We start from the raw sequence: 18,259 nt of genomic DNA on the forward strand, positions 1-18,259 counted from the left end.
ACTGTAGAATTTTATGTAGGCTATTGTATTCTTCAGTTAGTTGAGAAATCATACTTTTGTAGTGAGCTGCTATCCGGGACTGGAAATTGGGGGGTGTAAAAAAAAATGATGTGGACGTCGAAGATCTCAAAAATGAAGTTTATTACAGCATAGCAGTGGCAAGGTACACAAAGCACCTTGGGTTCATCGGCGTCAGACTGAACCCAGAACATCCAAATCTTAAACCTTTTATCCTGTTACAGTTTACCACTCTTAATGTAAATGAAGTTGCTCTTGTTGTAACAGCTGTGTTCTGTAAGTTGAGACACCCCATTGTCTGAGAAGGTTCTCGGTGTCCCACACCCATTCCCATTCTACAATTGACTACCATTTGCTCAGGATCAGGATCAACCTAAATGGTGAAGAAACAATATAACTTCACTTCCTTCATCTCTATGATAATTAAGCCATTTTGGGGATGAGCTCATTCTAAAATATATTTTGGAGTGGAATCTGGGTCGAGGCAGACTACAATTTCTTACAGGGGAGTGAATTTTAAGGGGGGACGGAGTTCCAGTTCCTAATGTAGAGGATTTCCATCTTTATTCCACGTTATAGCCTTCAAATGCTTTGCAAATTTCATATATTCCACAACTAGGGTCCCCCGTGTATCTCAACCATTTCCACCACTGGCTGTATCATTTTCTTTATTACTTCAGTAGCCTATGGTTTTGCATTGCAAGCCCTTAATTGAACAGGTGTTATTTTGTGAGAAGAGCATAGGCCTACACCATTTTTTATACCTCAAAAACATGAACGCTTATTCCATTGTTGTAATTTCTGCTGATATGCTGCTACATAGGCCAGGGTTAAAGTATTTATTTACAAGTATGAATATGTTGTTATTGTTTTTTGCTTATGTAAGTATTAATTTAATTGGCATACACTAATATTACTGAACATCTGTTAACTCATTTGTTGCAACTCATCATTGAGATAAAAGTAACATTCTAAGTTTTTCAATGCAAAGTTTAAAAAGTTGGCTTAGAAAAGGGAAATAATTATGTCTACAGAGATACAGAGCAACAGTAAAGTTGTGGTATAGTCATATTTATTTTATCTAATGAATTTAGTAACTGCAATGCATTAAAATGTAGGCTAATTAATATTCATTCAAGGACAAATGTATCATACACAGCCAGCTAAAATAAATCACTAAATAGTTACAAAGAAAAAAATCTACATAATTTTCTTCTAAGTATGTTTAAAAGCAAATAAAAAAAACAGATTTATTAAAAGCAAACATTTCCTGTCACTTCCACTTTCCATTAAAGATCATACAATCATGCATAATATGTTTTTAGTAAGAATAATTTGCAAGCTAGTTATATTAGGATTATGGTATTATGATATGACAGTGTTAAACATTTCAGTATCAATTGTCTTCTGTTAATGCAGATAAATTGAGCTGTCGTGACTACGTTACTGGACAGAAAAGCTTAAATCTTAACTATGGTAGTATTATCTTGTATAGCAAGCTTGTAAAATATTTGGTAGATTCTCTCAGTAGTATGATGCTTCTTCCTCACTGAATCCAGTCTGAACAGCCTCTTGAATCCTCTTGATTTGCTCTGGAGGAGCAGCAGGCAGAATGGCAAGCAGCTCTCGATCGATCTTTTCTTGTCTTGCAGTGCTCTTCCTGTCAAACTCCTCTTTATTCTTCAGGACAAGCATTAAAATGCCTTTTTGTGCCTCATCACAGGACATCTGGAGCTGTTGTCGCTCATGCTCAAATTCTGGCTTACTTTTATCCATGACCATCAGTTTGCCCAGTGAACTGACACGGTCCATCAGGTACTTGTTAGAAACATCTGTGTATGTTCCAGAGATCATATGAACCAGACTAGCAATGTTACAGGCTTGGAAGGCTTGAGAGTATAGCAGATCTTTTGAGAAGAGCTTTGCATTGTAGGAGAGGGCTTGTGTTTTCTCAGATGTTAAGACAAAGTTTTTGAGAGTTTTGCTCAGGCTGGTTTTTATAATGTTAGAAACCATCTGAAAGAAGTGAACCATCTTCTCCCACTGCTCCTTCACTCTCCCCATGGCATCCATTCCCTTGACCAGCATCGCTATTGTAGTTTTGAAGTCGATCTTTTTCAGTTTGCAATTTCTCATAGTGACCAGGATATCAGTTAGTTCCTTCTGGTTCTTCTCTAGGTTCTCCACACACTTGTCATATTTCTCTCTTGTCTTGTTCATCTGAGCTCGGTTCTGCTCTATAGCGAATCGTGCATTCTCTGTGGCCCTCTGTGAAGCACTCTTGTTCTCTGACTTGTTTTCTTCTTTTTGCATCATTGGTGGTTTTGGAGAAATGGCAGGAGAATTTGTGATGTCTTTGCTTTTGCAATCGAAAACATGGGCAGACTTGACCAATTCCAAGACCTCTTGTATTATCTTGCTGCTTGTGGCTTTTTCACATCCGTCAACTGGTGCATATTTTGCCAGCTGGTTGCATATGTCTATGCCCTTGTTGCATAACATTTGAGCTTGTTTATTTACTTGGCAGTCAGGGATTTCTTTTAAATCACCATTAATTCTTTCGAACTGTATTTTTATGAAATTCGTTTGTGTACTTTTGTTCTTCTGATCATAGAGATTTGTCCAGGCAATGTCATCATCCTCACTTTTTACATCCATGAACTTATGGAGGTTCAACACACAATTTAATATTTCAGCAGACTTACTATATGCGTTTATTTCAGCAACCACATCTCTTGCACTTTCCTGATCTCTAATGTTTTTCCAAGTATCATTGATCTTTGTTGTTGCAGAACACGCATTTATCACTGGGTGAATAATAACAGATACAAGTCCATTAACCAGGCCTGTAATGCTCTGTGTTATCCCACCAACTAAATCCATGCCAACCATGTCCCATCCAGTAGGGAGAGAATCCATTGCTTTTTTGTAGTTCTCATGAGCCTCATCCAGTTGCTTCTCCATGGCATTCACTGCCGCCTTAGTCCTTTTCTTGGTTTCTTCTGCTGACTGCTTCCTCAGTTCGCTCTCTTCTAGTTTCTTCTTGATTGCAACCATCTCTTCCCCATAGAAGTGCTCTGCATTCACACACGCTTCCAGCAGCTCTTGGATGATATTGATGACATCAGTGAAACGCTTTTCAGTTGCATTAGACAACTCGAGACATTCATCTGCAATGACTCTGATATTATCCAGCTGATCAGGAAGATGTGCTTTGACAACTTCATCATCGCCTTGGAACAGAATCTTCACAGCTGTCTTCATGTAATCTGGAACTTGGGCAGTATGGAGGCGAATCTGATCCATGCTCGTATGGGCCTCATTAAATGCCCACCAACCAGAGTTACACACTTGCATGAGGCAAGCGCGAAAGGAATCAGGGTATTTGATGAATTTGTAGCCATCTTTGGGAGAATTTTTATTGATAGAGAAATCTGTTGAGGACGAGATGAAAACCAGCTCTCCCATAATGGCTATGGACAGTGGAGCTGGAGTCAGATACTCTTCCCAGTTGGCATAGGGCTGCATCATAAGTTTGGTTTGGTTCCTCATGTCCTCAGCAGTGGTAAGACTTTGAGTTGTCTTTGAAATTTTGGAATCCATGGCTTCTCTATTCCTGCTCAAAACAAAGACAAAATTGAAATTCTCACTTTTTTATTCTACAAATAACATTAATTAAAGCAATTTTTTTAAGAATATATAAGATTTTTTTTCTAAGCTTGAAGAAAACCAATGGACAGTGCCATATAAGTGTTTTTTACTGGTAAGGGGAGAATATAGAGTGAAATAGCCTTACACAACACAACTTACTGCAGTTAGCCTGTTTTCAGAAATCCTGAGGAGAAATCACATAATCACATTACATGAGTTCAAATTTCTTTGCAATCATATTAATGAAATCATGGCAAGCTCTAATGGCCCATGTGGATGATAAGGAATCCGATTAAAATGTATGTTACATGTACATACTGTAAGGCGGGTGCCAGAAAGTCTTGGCTACCCCTCGAGAGAACAAAAGGCTCTCCTGAGAATTAACATTTGAACCTTCCCTTGCATAATTATGTAAAGGCAACATCCGAGACGCAGCACACAGTGCAACTCACACCTCACTTTGACAATCTCCCCCTTTCTCCTCCTCACCTGAAACTCACTGAAAACCCATGAAAAGTTAAGTGTGTACAAAAAAGTAACTATATATGTTTGTTACCATTTAAAGTGTCTCAGTGCGCCTGGTAAAATGATCTCATTCTCCCAACCATAATGGAAAGCTAAAAGAAGTTACAAAATATGAGAAAAGTGATGTGTCCCTTTAAAGGTGTTCCCTCCCCCAGATCCTCCATTCTGATCTCACAGTTGAGAGCCTCTCACTAGGGGACCAACATCTAATAATATGGACAGACACCACCATTTGGTAAGCAAATTGAATTATCTAGGTTTATAAGGAAAATGAGCAAAAAGGTTTGTGGAATCTGTAACTAGTTTGTGGAATCTGTAACTAATTTCCCACATGATTGCTGTGTGTATATTTCGTTGCCAGGTAAATATTTCTTTAATTCTTCGCTTCCTGACTTGTTGTTATGGTATTTGATTGATCGATGGAAACCAGGCGAAAAATGGTTTTTGAGGCGGGGTAAATCTTAATAGACTTTTCACTAATTTCTTCGACTTCTGCAGTCATTATTCTTCTTAGTTGCATTTGCTCATTTTCCAGTCATCTTGAATGCTATTGTCAACACAACTAACAATTTTGGGAGAACGTCACATAAGTTGACTTCATAAATGAATGTTGATTTCCTAAAATTTCTCATCATTATTGTGATAAGTGTTCCCTTTAGTTGGGCACTGGGAACTTAATTTATATTATTGTAATTTTCTTCCAATTGATGCAGTGATGCAACATGAAATCACTTATTTGATTTCAAAGGAAGTGAAGTAATAAATATTATATATGTATACTTAAGTTATTTCCATGTTTTGAATGAATGTATTAATGATATATATCATAACTATATTTAATGTATAATAATAATCTTTTAACATTTTATTGCTAACACTTATGGCATAAACTTTTAATTGGGTTGAAATTACCCCTCAATATTTGTGACAATATCTTGCAATTTTGCTTGAGTCACACACAGACTTCAACATTCAGCATGCAAACCACAACAATAGTAACAATTTAAATTAATTTAATTAATTAGATCATTACAATTTTATTTGCTGTCTCTTGTCTGTATAACCCCAATAACGATAGCAAATACAATTGTAATGGTAAAATAAAGCCAAAAATAGTAAAACAAAGCAAGTAATTTATTACAGTTTTTTTCAATTGCTTACACACTAAAATTAAAACTTTCCCACTATTAGCAAAACCTTACACTCAAGGAGCAAAACACCAGCCTATTTGCACAATTGTAAGCACGTTGTCAGCTTCACCCTTTTTGCAAAACATTACACACAGTGATTTGTAAAACTCTACACACATTTTCACACCTTAGACACAGATAAGGATTGTGAGGTTACTTCCTTGTCATTACAAAGCCCCGGTTTGCCATTGACCACACTAATGAATGAATTGGATATGCACATCCATCAGGCGTGGAAGCACACATGTGCTAATTTGAAAACGCAGCAGTCAGGCGTGCTATAAAAGGCAGCAGGTGAGTTCACCTGTCTTCAACAAAAATGGAAGGAGCTAGAAGAAGAAGAAGAAGAAGAAGAGTGAGAATAAGAGGGGGAGCTCAAAGAGGAGATGAAGGAGGTAGAGGAAGAGGAGAAGGAGGTAGAGGAAGAGGTGAAGGAGGTAGAGGAAGAGGTGAAGGAGGTAGAGGAGGAGGAGAAGGAGGTAGAGGAAGAGGTGAAGGAGGTAGAGGAAGAGGTGAAGGAGGTAGAGGAAGAGGAGAAGGAGGTAGAGGAAGAGGTGAAGGAGGTAGAGGAAGAGGTGAAGGAGGTAGAGGAAGAGGTGAAGGAGGTAGAGGAAGAGGTGAAGGAGGTAGAGGAAGAGGAGAAGGAGGTAGAGGAAGAGGTGAAGGAGGTAGAGGAGGAGGAGAAGGCGGTAGAGGAAGAGGTGAAGGAGGTAGAGGAAGAGGTGAAGGAGGTAGAGGAAGAGGAGAAGGAGGTAGAGGAAGAGGTGAAGGAGGTAGAGGAAGAGGAGAAGGAGGTAGAGGAAGAGGGGAAGGAGGTAGAGGAGGAGGAGAAGGAGGTAGAGGAAGAGGTGAAGGAGGTAGAGGAAGAGGTGAAGGAGGTAGAGGAAGAGGAGAAGGAGGTAGAGGAAGAGGTGAAGGAGGTAGAGGAAGAGGAGAAGGAGGTAGAGGAAGAGGTGAAGGAGGTAGAGGAAGAGGAGAAGGAGGTAGAGGAGGAGGAGAAGGAGGCAGAGGAAGAGGTGAAGGAGGTAGAGGAAGAGGTGAAGGAGGTAGAGGAAGAGGAGAAGGAGGTAGAGGAAGAGGTGAAGGAGGTAGAGGAAGAGGAGAAGGAGGTAGAGGAAGAGGGGAAGGAGGTAGAGGAGGAGGAGAAGGAGGTAGAGGAAGAGGTGAAGGAGGTAGAGGAAGAGGTGAAGGAGGTAGAGGAAGAGGAGAAGGAGGTAGAGGAAGAGGTGAAGGAGGTAGAGGAAGAGGAGAAGGAGGTAGAGGAGGAGGAGAAGGAGGCAGAGGAAGAGGTGAAGGAGGTAGAGGAAGAGGTGAAGGAGGTAGAGGAAGAGGAGGACGAGGTAGAGGAAGAGGTGAAGGAGGTAGAGGAAGAGGTGAAGGAGGTAGAGGAGGAGGCCCAGGTAGAGGAAGAGGAGAAGAAGGGGATAGAGGAAGAGGCCTAGGTAGAGGAAGAGGTAGAGAAGGACTTGTAGAGTTGATAGAACCTGAACAAAGAAGACGAGGACCAAATTTGACTCAAGAAATCCGTGCAACACTTATTGACCATGTAATCTACCATGGACTGACACCGATGGAAGCTTAACAAAGAGTTCAACCAAATCTCTGAATAGTTACAGTATTCTTGTTGCTTTTACAGTAGTTTTTCTTCAGAGTCAAACTGTATGTACTTCATGCAGTAATTTTTATTTGTGTACAGATTTAATTTTTTTCATTGATTTCATTGTTGGTTGATTACTGTAACTGATTATGGTAAGAAATACTGTAAATAAATACTTGAAATATGAGTCTGCAGAAATCAGTGTTGTGCAGTGCTTGGTAAGTTTATAGTAGTAGGCCTATTTGTGTACATTCTCCCTATATCTCAAACTAATCATGAAGAATGTAGTTTGTTTGTCACAATTTTTTTTCATCTAAATTATCCCTTACAAAACAATGTCTGGCCAAAAATCTAGCACATGCTATTTCCTAAAAATATTTTTTTTACAAATGTGTTTTTTAGTTATCACAGCAGTGTGAAACTGGTTGCAATAGTGTCTGATCATTGAGGACTGTGTTGGTTAAATGAAAACTAGTAGCATTTTCACAAATATGTGTATATCTTTTGACTGAAGTGTGTATGTTTTGACAGAAGTGTGTCATTTTGCAAACAATCTAGGAATTATGCCAATTGAGTGTGGTGTTTGGATAATTGTGATTACATTATGAAAAAAAGAACCTGGTTTTCAAAATTGCGTGTAAAGAATTGAAAAAAACTCTAATGCCGCAATGCACTGTGGGAGTACACTTCCTAAGATCACAGATAGAATTAAGTTGACAAAACTTAAATGGATTAAGAAGAACTTGATGCAATTAAGTTATGCTTACTTAAAAAAACCAAGGTAACTTGTTGCCTTAATTTAATTAAGTAGATTCTACTTATCCGGGTTTACAGTGCACAAAAGTGAAACCAGACTTTATTCGCCCCAATGGAAAGCATATTTACACTGTCTGAATTGTTCCCTATATCCTATATATAGTGCACTATGTGCGATTCACCATGTAGAAAACAGTAAATGTGTGAACAAGTTACTTTTTTTTCCGCAGCTACAGCGTTTATTTATACTGTAGAGGGCGGGATGCTTCTGATTCTAGAGAGCATTTGATTGGACAGGGGCATTGGACAGGGGCATGTTTTGCCACGGTTTCTGGGTTGATCCACATGTTTCCTGAAAACGGTGTGCACCAGGGTTTGAGATACGTTTTCTCTTGTTTGGTGGGTGTGTCAAAAATGTCAGCCCAATCAGTAGCAACATGTATATAAACCATGTGGTATTCTAGAGACAGCTCACACAATGGGTCCACTTAAAGTCGTTTACAAATTTGTCCGCTGCAGCTCAGTATACACAACAATTGAAGATATTAGAAGACATGTTTTGTCGCAAGAGTTTTATAGTAAAAATATAGCATATCAACAGTGATCAGCAATAATGATAAGCCTAATACTCAATAAAAATAGTAAGGTCATATAGATCATAACACAGTCTCGGAGGTAAGAAGTGGGTTATCCTTCACCTGAAATGTTTGTTTTTTCAAATGAAAGGCAAATGTTGGATCACAATAATTAGGAACCACAGTTTCAACTGATCCCTTCACTCGATATTCTCTTTTATTCTGGATGGAAAGGGCAGTGACTGTAACATCGAGCGTATTTTGCAGTATTAAACATGTATTTATACCGATTTCAGTAGGCTCCGAAAATTCTTCAAAAAGAACAAAATAAGGGCCTTCTCAGCTGCCATAGTTGCAACTCTTGCGTCATCAGAACAGGGTGTTCAACGCACCACCGTTTCCGTGTACAAAATGTTTTGCAACCTTTTGTCTGGGGCGAACGCAGCCCTGATGAGAAGCTGAAGTGCAGAGTGATGATGTCATCAAAATCATTGATCCATATTGGCAGAAGTGAGAGACTGTACGTTTTGAATGCTTATATCTTCTAAATTTGAATTTTGTTATTGTTTTGGAGCACACTAGCTTATAGATAACAGTAACACTAACATATTCATACTAAAAGCCAAAAAACTAAAAAAATATATATTTCATGTGGACTTTAATGACGTATTAAAACGCGCTTCATATGGCTTCTCTCTTCTGTATGTGCGGTGCAGGAAAACTACAGGAAACTCATGAGCTTTGACTCGTTGGTGTTACTAGATGCTGCTAGGAAAAAACACCGCGAACAAGAAAAATCTAACCGAGACAAATCCAAATGCTTTATATTGAAAACAAGACAGAAATATCGCAACCCACACCTGTCCACTTTAATTTCCTCAAAATATTGATTGCTTTATGAACAAAACCCCAGCAACAAGCCCAAAAACGCTGATAATAAGTGAGCAAATGCACGCTCTGCAAAGCAGTCAAACAGAAACAAAACACTTCTGTAAATGGTGGTTTAGTTCAAATTGCAGAATGTCACTAATCTTTGGTCGCTGTAATATTACTTTTGTCAAAAACAGCGGATACCAAAAAAACGTTGGGAAGTAGCGTCTCTACAAGTAGTGATGTTACTAGTTTAACTAAATTTCTCAACAGCGTGGTGGTAGCGCCACTGTTTTCTGAATCAAATAGCTTTTTGGTAGTGAAGCTCTTTTGTTGATCAAGTAGTGGGGTAGCATCCACACAGGCTAAATTTTCCCAAGCATTTCCGAAGCTCGAACTCAAATCGGAAATACAACTGCTAAGGACCACTGATCCTTGTTCAGTAAGTGACGCCACCGCACACTGACCTGTGTTGGCTGTGTAGCCAACAGAAGTACCAAAGAGTATAGAAGTTCTTTGGAAGTACTTCCGTATGACGGTGACTTCTTCTTCGAGTTTTACGGTGGCTGGGAACCAGCTTTTTTTGGTGCATTACCGCCACCTTCTGCTACGGACGTATCAATCCTTGGATTGACATGCAAGAAATGTACTTGATGGAAAGATGCACACACTCTCGACACCTGCTTTTGTCATAGTTATTATTAGGTGTGCAAGAAAAAAAATAGATTCATATATGAATTGCAATTCTATCTTCTACCAATTTGCGTCGATTCACAAATTTAAAAAAATCTAATTTTTTCAAAAGTGTTACACTTCTTTAACTTCACAGTACTACTTAAAGTTACATAAAATTATTGACTAAATATAATTATTATTATTATATCCTACTACGCGAACAAAAAGAAATGGGAGAAAATCAGATGTGTAACTATATCTGTACATTCATTCTTAAAGGGACAGCAGCCTCATAAACAGTTTCCATCCATTTCATTAATGTAAAAAAACACTCACTGTTTTTGACTGAATCACTTTTTTTATCATACAGTGAAAACTATACAGTGTTTTATTTTTACATTTGATTATTAAATTTTGGTAGTAAATAAACCTATGTACACCACTAGCGGTGCCAGGAATTTGATTGTAGGTGGGCCTCCAGAAAACTGGATAGGCAGGTTAAAATAAGCAAAAAAAAAAAAAAAAAACCCTCATCTCCGTTTCAGCGCTTTTCTCAGTGCAGTAACGTTAGCCTAACTGGGGGGTCGCACACTGGACAAGAAGCGCAGCGCTGTGCCGCGTCGCGTCTAGGACAACTCGAGGTATCACACACTGGACGGGCACCTTCTCAGTTTATGGCCAGCAATACTGTTATGTTTAAGGACATTATGCAATTAAGATAATGTTTGTACTATGCTATAATTGTACTGTACAATCAAATACAATCGTTGCTGACTTTGCAGTCTGAACACTTTACCTCAGAGGGAGCGTCCGTTAAAGGTATAGCGGAGGATCTTTTTCCGAATTTTAGAGAAGACCCGCCCTCTCCCATTTTTTAAAAATGCACATGCGCAACACTCTATTTGCTCCAGAGAGGGAACGCCTATTATGGTGAACACATTGTAATTATCGAAAATGAACACACAAGGTTTTAGAATATTTTAGCGTGATACCATTTACCATTTGGTCATAAGGCTACTTTAGACAAATTGAGATGTTTACCGTGTCTACGCGGTGCATGACTTGTGCCAGGGCTAGCATCGCTAATCATAGCCTACATTAACTTTTACTATCAGTGATTTTAAGTGGATTTCTCCAAATAGTATGACAAACTTTACCTGTCTAGTAGAATCTTCGCGACTGCGGCATCAGTGGGAAGCCCAACCTGTGCTTTTGGCGCATGCCAGCGTGTGAAATATTCACCTAAAATCACTCTGGTCTTGTTTCTATATTCTGCGGCCTTTCTCTTCTTATCATACACTTCGTATACATTTTTTCTCTTTCGACCCTCAGCCATTTTCAAAGGAATGGCTGAAACCGTAACTCATCACACATAATACAACTGAAAGTGCGCATGCGCAGAAAGCGGACGAGCACGTACGACGGCCTTACTTAAACATATCACCAGAATGACTGACACTTAGGTGGAGCAATAGTATAGGCTTCCCATCCGGAAAAAAAAAATCCTCTGCTATAACTTTAACTGAATAAATTGAGAATATCAGCTGAAAATCCGTTAACATCAGCAATTTTCATTCAAGCAGCTGATTTCTGTAAATGATATAAAACTAAATGTATATTGCAGCACAGGGTGAAGTCAGTATTCATTAACGACGATTTGAGACAAATACATTTAAGTTTAATATAAAACAAATGGCGCTCTGTGGCGCGGTCAGGATTTTGAACAAGGTCCTGAGCCGTTGCTTGGGCGCCGCAGACAGACGACGAGTGCCACCACCGGTGTGTGTACACTCATAGAGAATAAAGTGTTCGAATTTTAAAGACGCTGCGCTTCTGTCACATGTCTGTCCTGTCTTGTTATGCACGTGGGTGTTTTGTTATTTTGAGCCATGTGCTCTTGTCATTGTTTAATCCCTCCCCCTTGTTATCTGATTATTGGTTTAATTGCTCCACCTGTCTGTCTCGTTACCCTCCTTTGTTTGCCTCCCTATTTAGTCTTCCTGTATTTGCTGTCCTGTGCTCGTTCGTTGTATTTGTTACGCGTTTTGTATACTGTGCCTGTTCCTGCCCTGCCTTGTCTGTTTTTGGATTTAGTTTTGGTTTGTTTATTTTATGTTTTGTCCTATTAAAACACTTCTTCTCTGCACTTGAATCCACGCAATTATTCCCGGTCCCACCGTGACAGCTTCTCGTCCTGTGTGCGACCCCCTTAAGTCACACGTGGGGTAGAAGCCGCTGATTGGTTGAGAAGCTTTCACTCAAGGCTTTCCTCGGGCTGCTTATTGGATGAACTGCTAGAATGAAAATCACTCGCTACTCACTATAGGCCTGTGTAAAAATGGGCGGGCCAGGACCTAAAATGGGTGGGCCCAGGCCCACCCGGGCCCAATGGTAGCGCCGCGGGTGATGTACAAACACATGGTTTAAAAGATCATACACAAAGGAAAGCCTTATTTTTGTATTGTAAACGTAGTAATGCAGATTTTGTTTTTGTTCAAGAAAGTCATTCTTGTGAATCAGACACCAATTTTTTTTTTAACTCTTAATCTTCATGAGCCATTGATCTAATCATTCTGCTGGTACTCTAATTTCGTTGCATAAATTTAGGGAAGACATTTCAGAATTTTTTTGATTTGATGAGAGTAGATGGATCATTATAGTAGGTAGGCTATACAAGACTGAAAATATGAATTTCATTATATGTAATGTTTACAGGCACAACTCATGTAGCCTACTGCCAATGCATCCATGTTTAAAGTATACAAAGGTGCTTTATCAGAGCTTATTTGATTATAGCTGGAGATTTTAACAAAACTCCTGACAATGCACAAGATAGATTTCCTAAAAGAACTACTTTGAATTCACATGATAATATTATTTCATGGTTGTGTGAAAATCTTTCAGTAGCAGATGCTTGGTGTTTCTTTAACAGTGGTTGTAAAGGCTTTACTTGTTCAAACAAATCCGGATCGCTTAAAGCTATTGATATTTTTCTTATTTCTCATGCTATTTTGAAAGATGTCCACGCTGTTAATCATCAATTTGCCCCCTTTACTGATCATGTTAATTTATTTGGATCTTGTACAATATAGGAAGTTAAATAGAACAAGGGGTTATTGGGAATTTAACAATTGTCTTTTGGAAGATGCTGATTTTAATGTTAATGTAATTCAGCTGGCTATTTCTTTCTTTAGTCATATTAAATGCGACCTTGGCTTTGGTTGGGAGTTCTTTCAATTTAAAGAGACCTTGCTGTTAATAGAAGTAAACAAATTAAAAGAGAAAAAAATAATAAAGAATTAGAACTCATTCATAGATTAGGTTTGTTAAGGCAGAAGGAAAATCCCAATAAAGTAGATGAGGTTGAATTGAGCATATGCAAATTGCAAATATGTACACGGAGATTGTTAAAAGTGCCTTTATGTGGTCTAGAGCAAAATGGAAAGAGAAGGATGAAAAAAACACTATTTTTTGTGCTCTGGAGAAAAGAAATCGTAAAAAGTCATCTCTCTTTGCCTTAAATAATGGTGTTGTATGTACAGATCCAGAAATCTGATTGATTATTCAGAGAATATTGATTCAGATGCTACTCTAATGTTTTGGGATTTTTATAAAGCATTTGACTCTTTAGAACACCATTTTTTGCTTAAATCTCTCAACATTTTTTTTTTGGATGTACTTTTATCAACATTGTGAGAAAGCTTTATAATGACATTAACTCCTAGTTTAGGTTGACTTTCAAACTACCAAATGCTTTAATTGTGATAAAGGAGTGCTCCTCTGCCCATTTCTTTTTCTTCTAGCTGTTGAATTATCAATTTATATTTTACAAAATCCCAGTTTAAAATGTATCTCTATAGTTGGTAAAGAATTAAAAATATCTCAACTAGCCGATGATACTACTATCTTAAAGACCAAAGTCAAATTCCCTTGAATATCAATATTAAATCTTTCTCTGTAGCCTTAATTAGGTTTATATTTAAATTTATCAAAGTGTGAACTTTTTTGTCTTCCATTGATAGGCTACACATACCTGTTAAAGAAAGTAGCTGGGGATTTTCCTTACTAAGAATAGATTAATCCTCCAACCAATTTTTCATCTAAAATAATGAAAAGTATAGAACAATCTTTAATTGTTGGTTACAACGAGATCTGGCAGAGTTCTTATTTTCAAAGCAGAGAATTTATATTGTTGTGTTTATCCCTCTCTAGTGAGACAATTTGTGATGATATTGACAAAACGTTATTGAAATTTATTTAGAAGAACAGATTTTACAACGTTAGGAAATCTGTTTTGTCGTTCTGAGGATGGACTGGAAGTTTTACATTTTGAGGAATTAATCAGGGCCCGGTTCCCCAAAACGTTCTTATCGCTAAGTAGTTCTTAACCTATTCCTTAACCTCTCTCTTAACGCGATGGCACGATTCCCCACACGTTCGTACGCTAAGTATATCTTCAAGTATATCTTCTTAGGTAAGTCACACTTTCGTAAGGTTGGTCTGGACCATTCGTAATTGTTTGAGCTCAAGACGCTAGTGCAGCAGTCTTTAGAAATCAGCGCAGCGCAGTACAAGTCAAACTATATGGTATGTTGACAATGTTGTGGCTCAACAATGATTTTATGTTATGGACATTTTAAGACTAATAATAAAATATGTTCGCAATGGATACAGGCCTATTTATGAATTTGACTTTATTTGGTATCAGAACTAATATGGTGGTAATTAGCCTAGGCTATTTCGTAATGTCATTAAAGCGTTTAAATTGGCAATCACTTTTGATAATTAAAATATGGCAAACAATTTGGCTCTAAATGGCTAAGATCTATAAATGGGTAAGCATGGTGGTGTCCAGTAAGCGACCAACTATGGCAGCGATCCAACGTGTCCTTGTATTGAATCAAAGACGGCGCCGGCCGCATAAAAAAAATGTCAATTTGTTTTATTCGGCAAAACTTAAGCCCTTTTCTGACGTCCTGCCAGGATCTTGCTGTGCCTGATCCGGAGGCAGCCATCTTCCTTGCTATGTCGCTCCATAGCTCTTTTTTGTTGCTGTTGCACAAGTTATTCCGAAAGCTGGAAAACTGTGTCACCTTGTGCAAGCAAAACATTAACCAATGGCAATCAATATCGCATTAAACAAAAGTAACTGCAGCTGCTTGACAATCAATTCTGATTGTAAAGTACCTTACCATTAATATAAAAGTGTATTACATATTATTTTAGTAGCCTAGTCGTTAAACCCATATCAAGAAGCGGTACAAGTGGCACAAGGGGATAAGGAGGGTGGATGCTTAGCGAGAGATAGGCTACCCGGTTCGTTTACCCGTCACAACATATCGTGTGAACATATTACTGACAATTTGATAATTTAATTAATATTCAATATTTTACTGATAACTTAAACTATGTTAAAATAAATGTTACTGGAATAATTTGAGGAATGTTTCATTTGCATAGAACGTGTTGTCTTTCTTAACGCCGTAATGCACCTTCGGGTGAAGTGGAAAATCGATTCCTGAGCAGTCGATGCCAACTAATTCAGCACCTTCACTTGGGACAGCGCCTTTGTAACGTCGAATGTAAGACGCAGCGTGCTAAGAAGCTTCCATTAAGGGACACTTCGGGGAACACACTTAGGAAACTAAACAACTTTGGTAAGATAGCCTATAGGCTATATCTTTCGAGTCTTCTTAGCGCGCTAAGAGTGAGCGTTATCGGGGAACCGGGCCAAGTTCTTAATTTGTTGCATTGCACATTTTTTATTCACAAAAACAGATGTCTCAATAGGCTACTTATATACAATAAATTTGATGTCTTTATCGCTGAGATTTCCTTATTGTAAAATATCAAAGCAAGATATTTTTTTTTAAACTCATTAAAAAAATAAGAACAACAAGTTTCTTAAGAAATGTGATCATATTTTTTTCACTGGTTGAGGTGTTATTGTTATTTCTCTATTTTTTTCTTTACTTTTCATTTGTATGTCAATGTATTCAAAGCAGTGCTGTTTCTTTTCTTGCAATAAAAAAGCAACAACAAAAAAGTTCAAAATTTAAATCTAATTTCAAAAAGTGCCGCATCATTCATGCACAAAACAAGCAACAGAATCTGACTGATTAGCTCGGGCAGGAAAAATATGTAGGAGTTCCGTTCAGAAAATGAATGCATTAAAAATGGCTAGTTGTTATTAGATGGGAGGTTTAAAAACTTTCAATAGAGCAAATGCGCATTTCCAAATTAGTTTTGGTCTTTAAAGAAAATGTAGGGATACATAACTCTCAAAACTATTTGAATCTGATTATAACAAATTTTGAAATAACAGCCGCTTTTGTTTACAGCTGCACTTCAACTTAACTGCTCTCATTATAAAAAGGCAAAATAACCTTGACTTACCCTGGCGAAATGGCAGATGCTTCAAGTTCAGGTGCGTTAACGGTCTGAAGGAATGGGTGAAGCCGTCGATGCTTTTATAGGCAACATGGAGAAATCCCCAAGTTTCCCCGAAATGCTTTGCTGCTTTTGCTTTCACTAAAGGACCGCACCACCCCGTTCACTTAAACTTTAGCTTTGATGATTTACGTGATTGTGGTTTCAGATTCGGTTTTATGTATTTTGCAGGTAGGCTAAAATAATTAATTGGCAAGCGAATATCTCATTTATTTAAAAACACGTGACTTACAGTAGATAAGCCAAGGAAGGTGGTCCCTCCTTAATTATCTCTTGAAACCCAGTGGATTTCTGCATGTTGGTTATAAAAGTAGCCTATCCAACACAGTCTCATGACAGTGCGTATATACCACGAATGTTATTTAGCCTGTGACACAAACACTCCATCCTCTCGAAGGACGAAGCTTTGAAAAGAAGAAACTACATTAAACCTGTGTATCACTTTCAGGTAGGCAGTCTGTTTAAAATTGATGTTTTAATGTTTTGAAATAAGAGCTGGCCATTATTTTTTTCCACTTATTAGAAATTAGGTCTTTTTTATATGCCTCTGAAGTGTAATAATCTCAAAAACGCTGCAGTGAAATGGATTCATATGAAGTAGGCTAGACCATGTAGGCTATATGGGACATTGCATGAATTGAGTAACAAATCAATGCATTTAAGAGTAACTGACATTCCAGTAAAGTCAAACAAATGAAATTGTAAAAAGAGGAGGATTTTTTTGTGCTTTTTGCAAATATTTATACTGAAAACATCTAAACATCTAAATAAAACAATGACTTGAAATGTGCCCTTTAAAGAATGAAAAAAAAAACATTATTCAAAGTAATACACCACTGTCAAAGACACTGCGTAAAAGGATGAACAAAAGTAGCTACCGTCCTACACAAAAACCTCAAAACATGGCAAGCGCGATCTCTCAAGCGCAGAGAGTCGCCGACTCGCCGTTTGTAATCTTCCGAGTGGGGGTTCAATCTTCAGCTGTCTGAATCTTCTGATTCTAGCATGTCACGTGACCTGTCAGTGGCTGGCTAGTTGCCTGGCAGTCTGCCTTTGCCAAGTTTCAAATCCATTGGTTATTAGCAGTTTTTGTGTTTTGTGTTCCTCCCTTTCTAGCTCATTTATTATACAACTGTTGATATGATTATGTTCTTTAGTATGATTGATGTTTTGGGGACTGTTATCCCAATTAAACCAGTCAAATGGCCATGATCAGACTGGCAGCTTGCTGAGGCTTTGCTCGACGCATGAGTCAGCCGCGGCTGATCAGCGAGTAGGCTATAACGCGTTGCCTGACACTCTCGCTGCACGGAAATTAATTGTTTTCTTATTAAGCATATAATGTCATGCATCTATTCTTTAGTATAATTGATGTTTTGGGGACTGTTATCCCTATTAAACCAGTCAAATGTGCCATAATCAGACTGGCAGCTACTGACGCTTTGCTCGAGTCGCTCGAGGCTGAGTCAGCCGCGGCTGATCAGCGAGTATAACGCATTGGCTGACACTCTTGCTGCACGGAAATTAATTGTTTTCGTACTAAGCATATAATGTCATGCATCTATTCTTTAGTTAGTATAATTGATGTTTTGGGGACTGTTATCCCTATTAAACCAGTCAAATTTGCCATGATCAGACTGGCAGCTACTGACGCTTTGCCTGAGTCGCTCGAGGCTCATGAGTCAGCCGCGGCTGATCAGCGAGTATAACCCGTTGCCTGACACTCTCGCTGCACGGAAAAATTAATTGTTTTCTTACTAAGAATAATCTCATGCATCTATTATTAGAATTTATGTTTTGGGGACTGTTATCCAAATTAAGCCGTGGCTGACTCCATGCGTCCAACAAAGTGTCAGTAAGCTGCCAGTCTGATCATGGCACATTTGACTGGTTTAATGGGGATAACAGTTCCCAAAACACCAATAATACAAAATAATAAATGCATGAGATTA

General features: G+C 38.2%; 1 protein-coding gene across 1 annotated transcript; it reads right to left on the reverse strand.

Annotated features, from left to right (window-relative positions):
- Nucleotides 1-1,068: 1,068 nt before the first annotated feature.
- LOC143718309 (uncharacterized) lies at nucleotides 1,069-16,339 on the reverse strand. Its single transcript, XM_077209368.1, has 3 exons — nucleotides 16,254-16,339; nucleotides 3,815-3,853; nucleotides 1,069-3,634 (listed from the first exon to the last, which is right to left on the reverse strand). The coding sequence occupies exon 3, from the start codon at nucleotides 3,619-3,621 to the stop codon at nucleotides 1,543-1,545; it is 2,079 nt and encodes a 692-aa protein (XP_077065483.1). The 5' UTR covers nucleotides 3,622-3,634; nucleotides 3,815-3,853; nucleotides 16,254-16,339; the 3' UTR covers nucleotides 1,069-1,542.
- Nucleotides 16,340-18,259: the final 1,920 nt, after the last annotated feature.

The sequence above is a fragment of the Siphateles boraxobius genome, unplaced genomic scaffold (genome assembly GCF_051911475.1).
Source record: "Siphateles boraxobius isolate OS27281-9 unplaced genomic scaffold, OSU_SipBor_1 12, whole genome shotgun sequence".
In the NCBI taxonomy this organism is placed as follows: domain Eukaryota; kingdom Metazoa; phylum Chordata; class Actinopteri; order Cypriniformes; family Leuciscidae; genus Siphateles; species Siphateles boraxobius.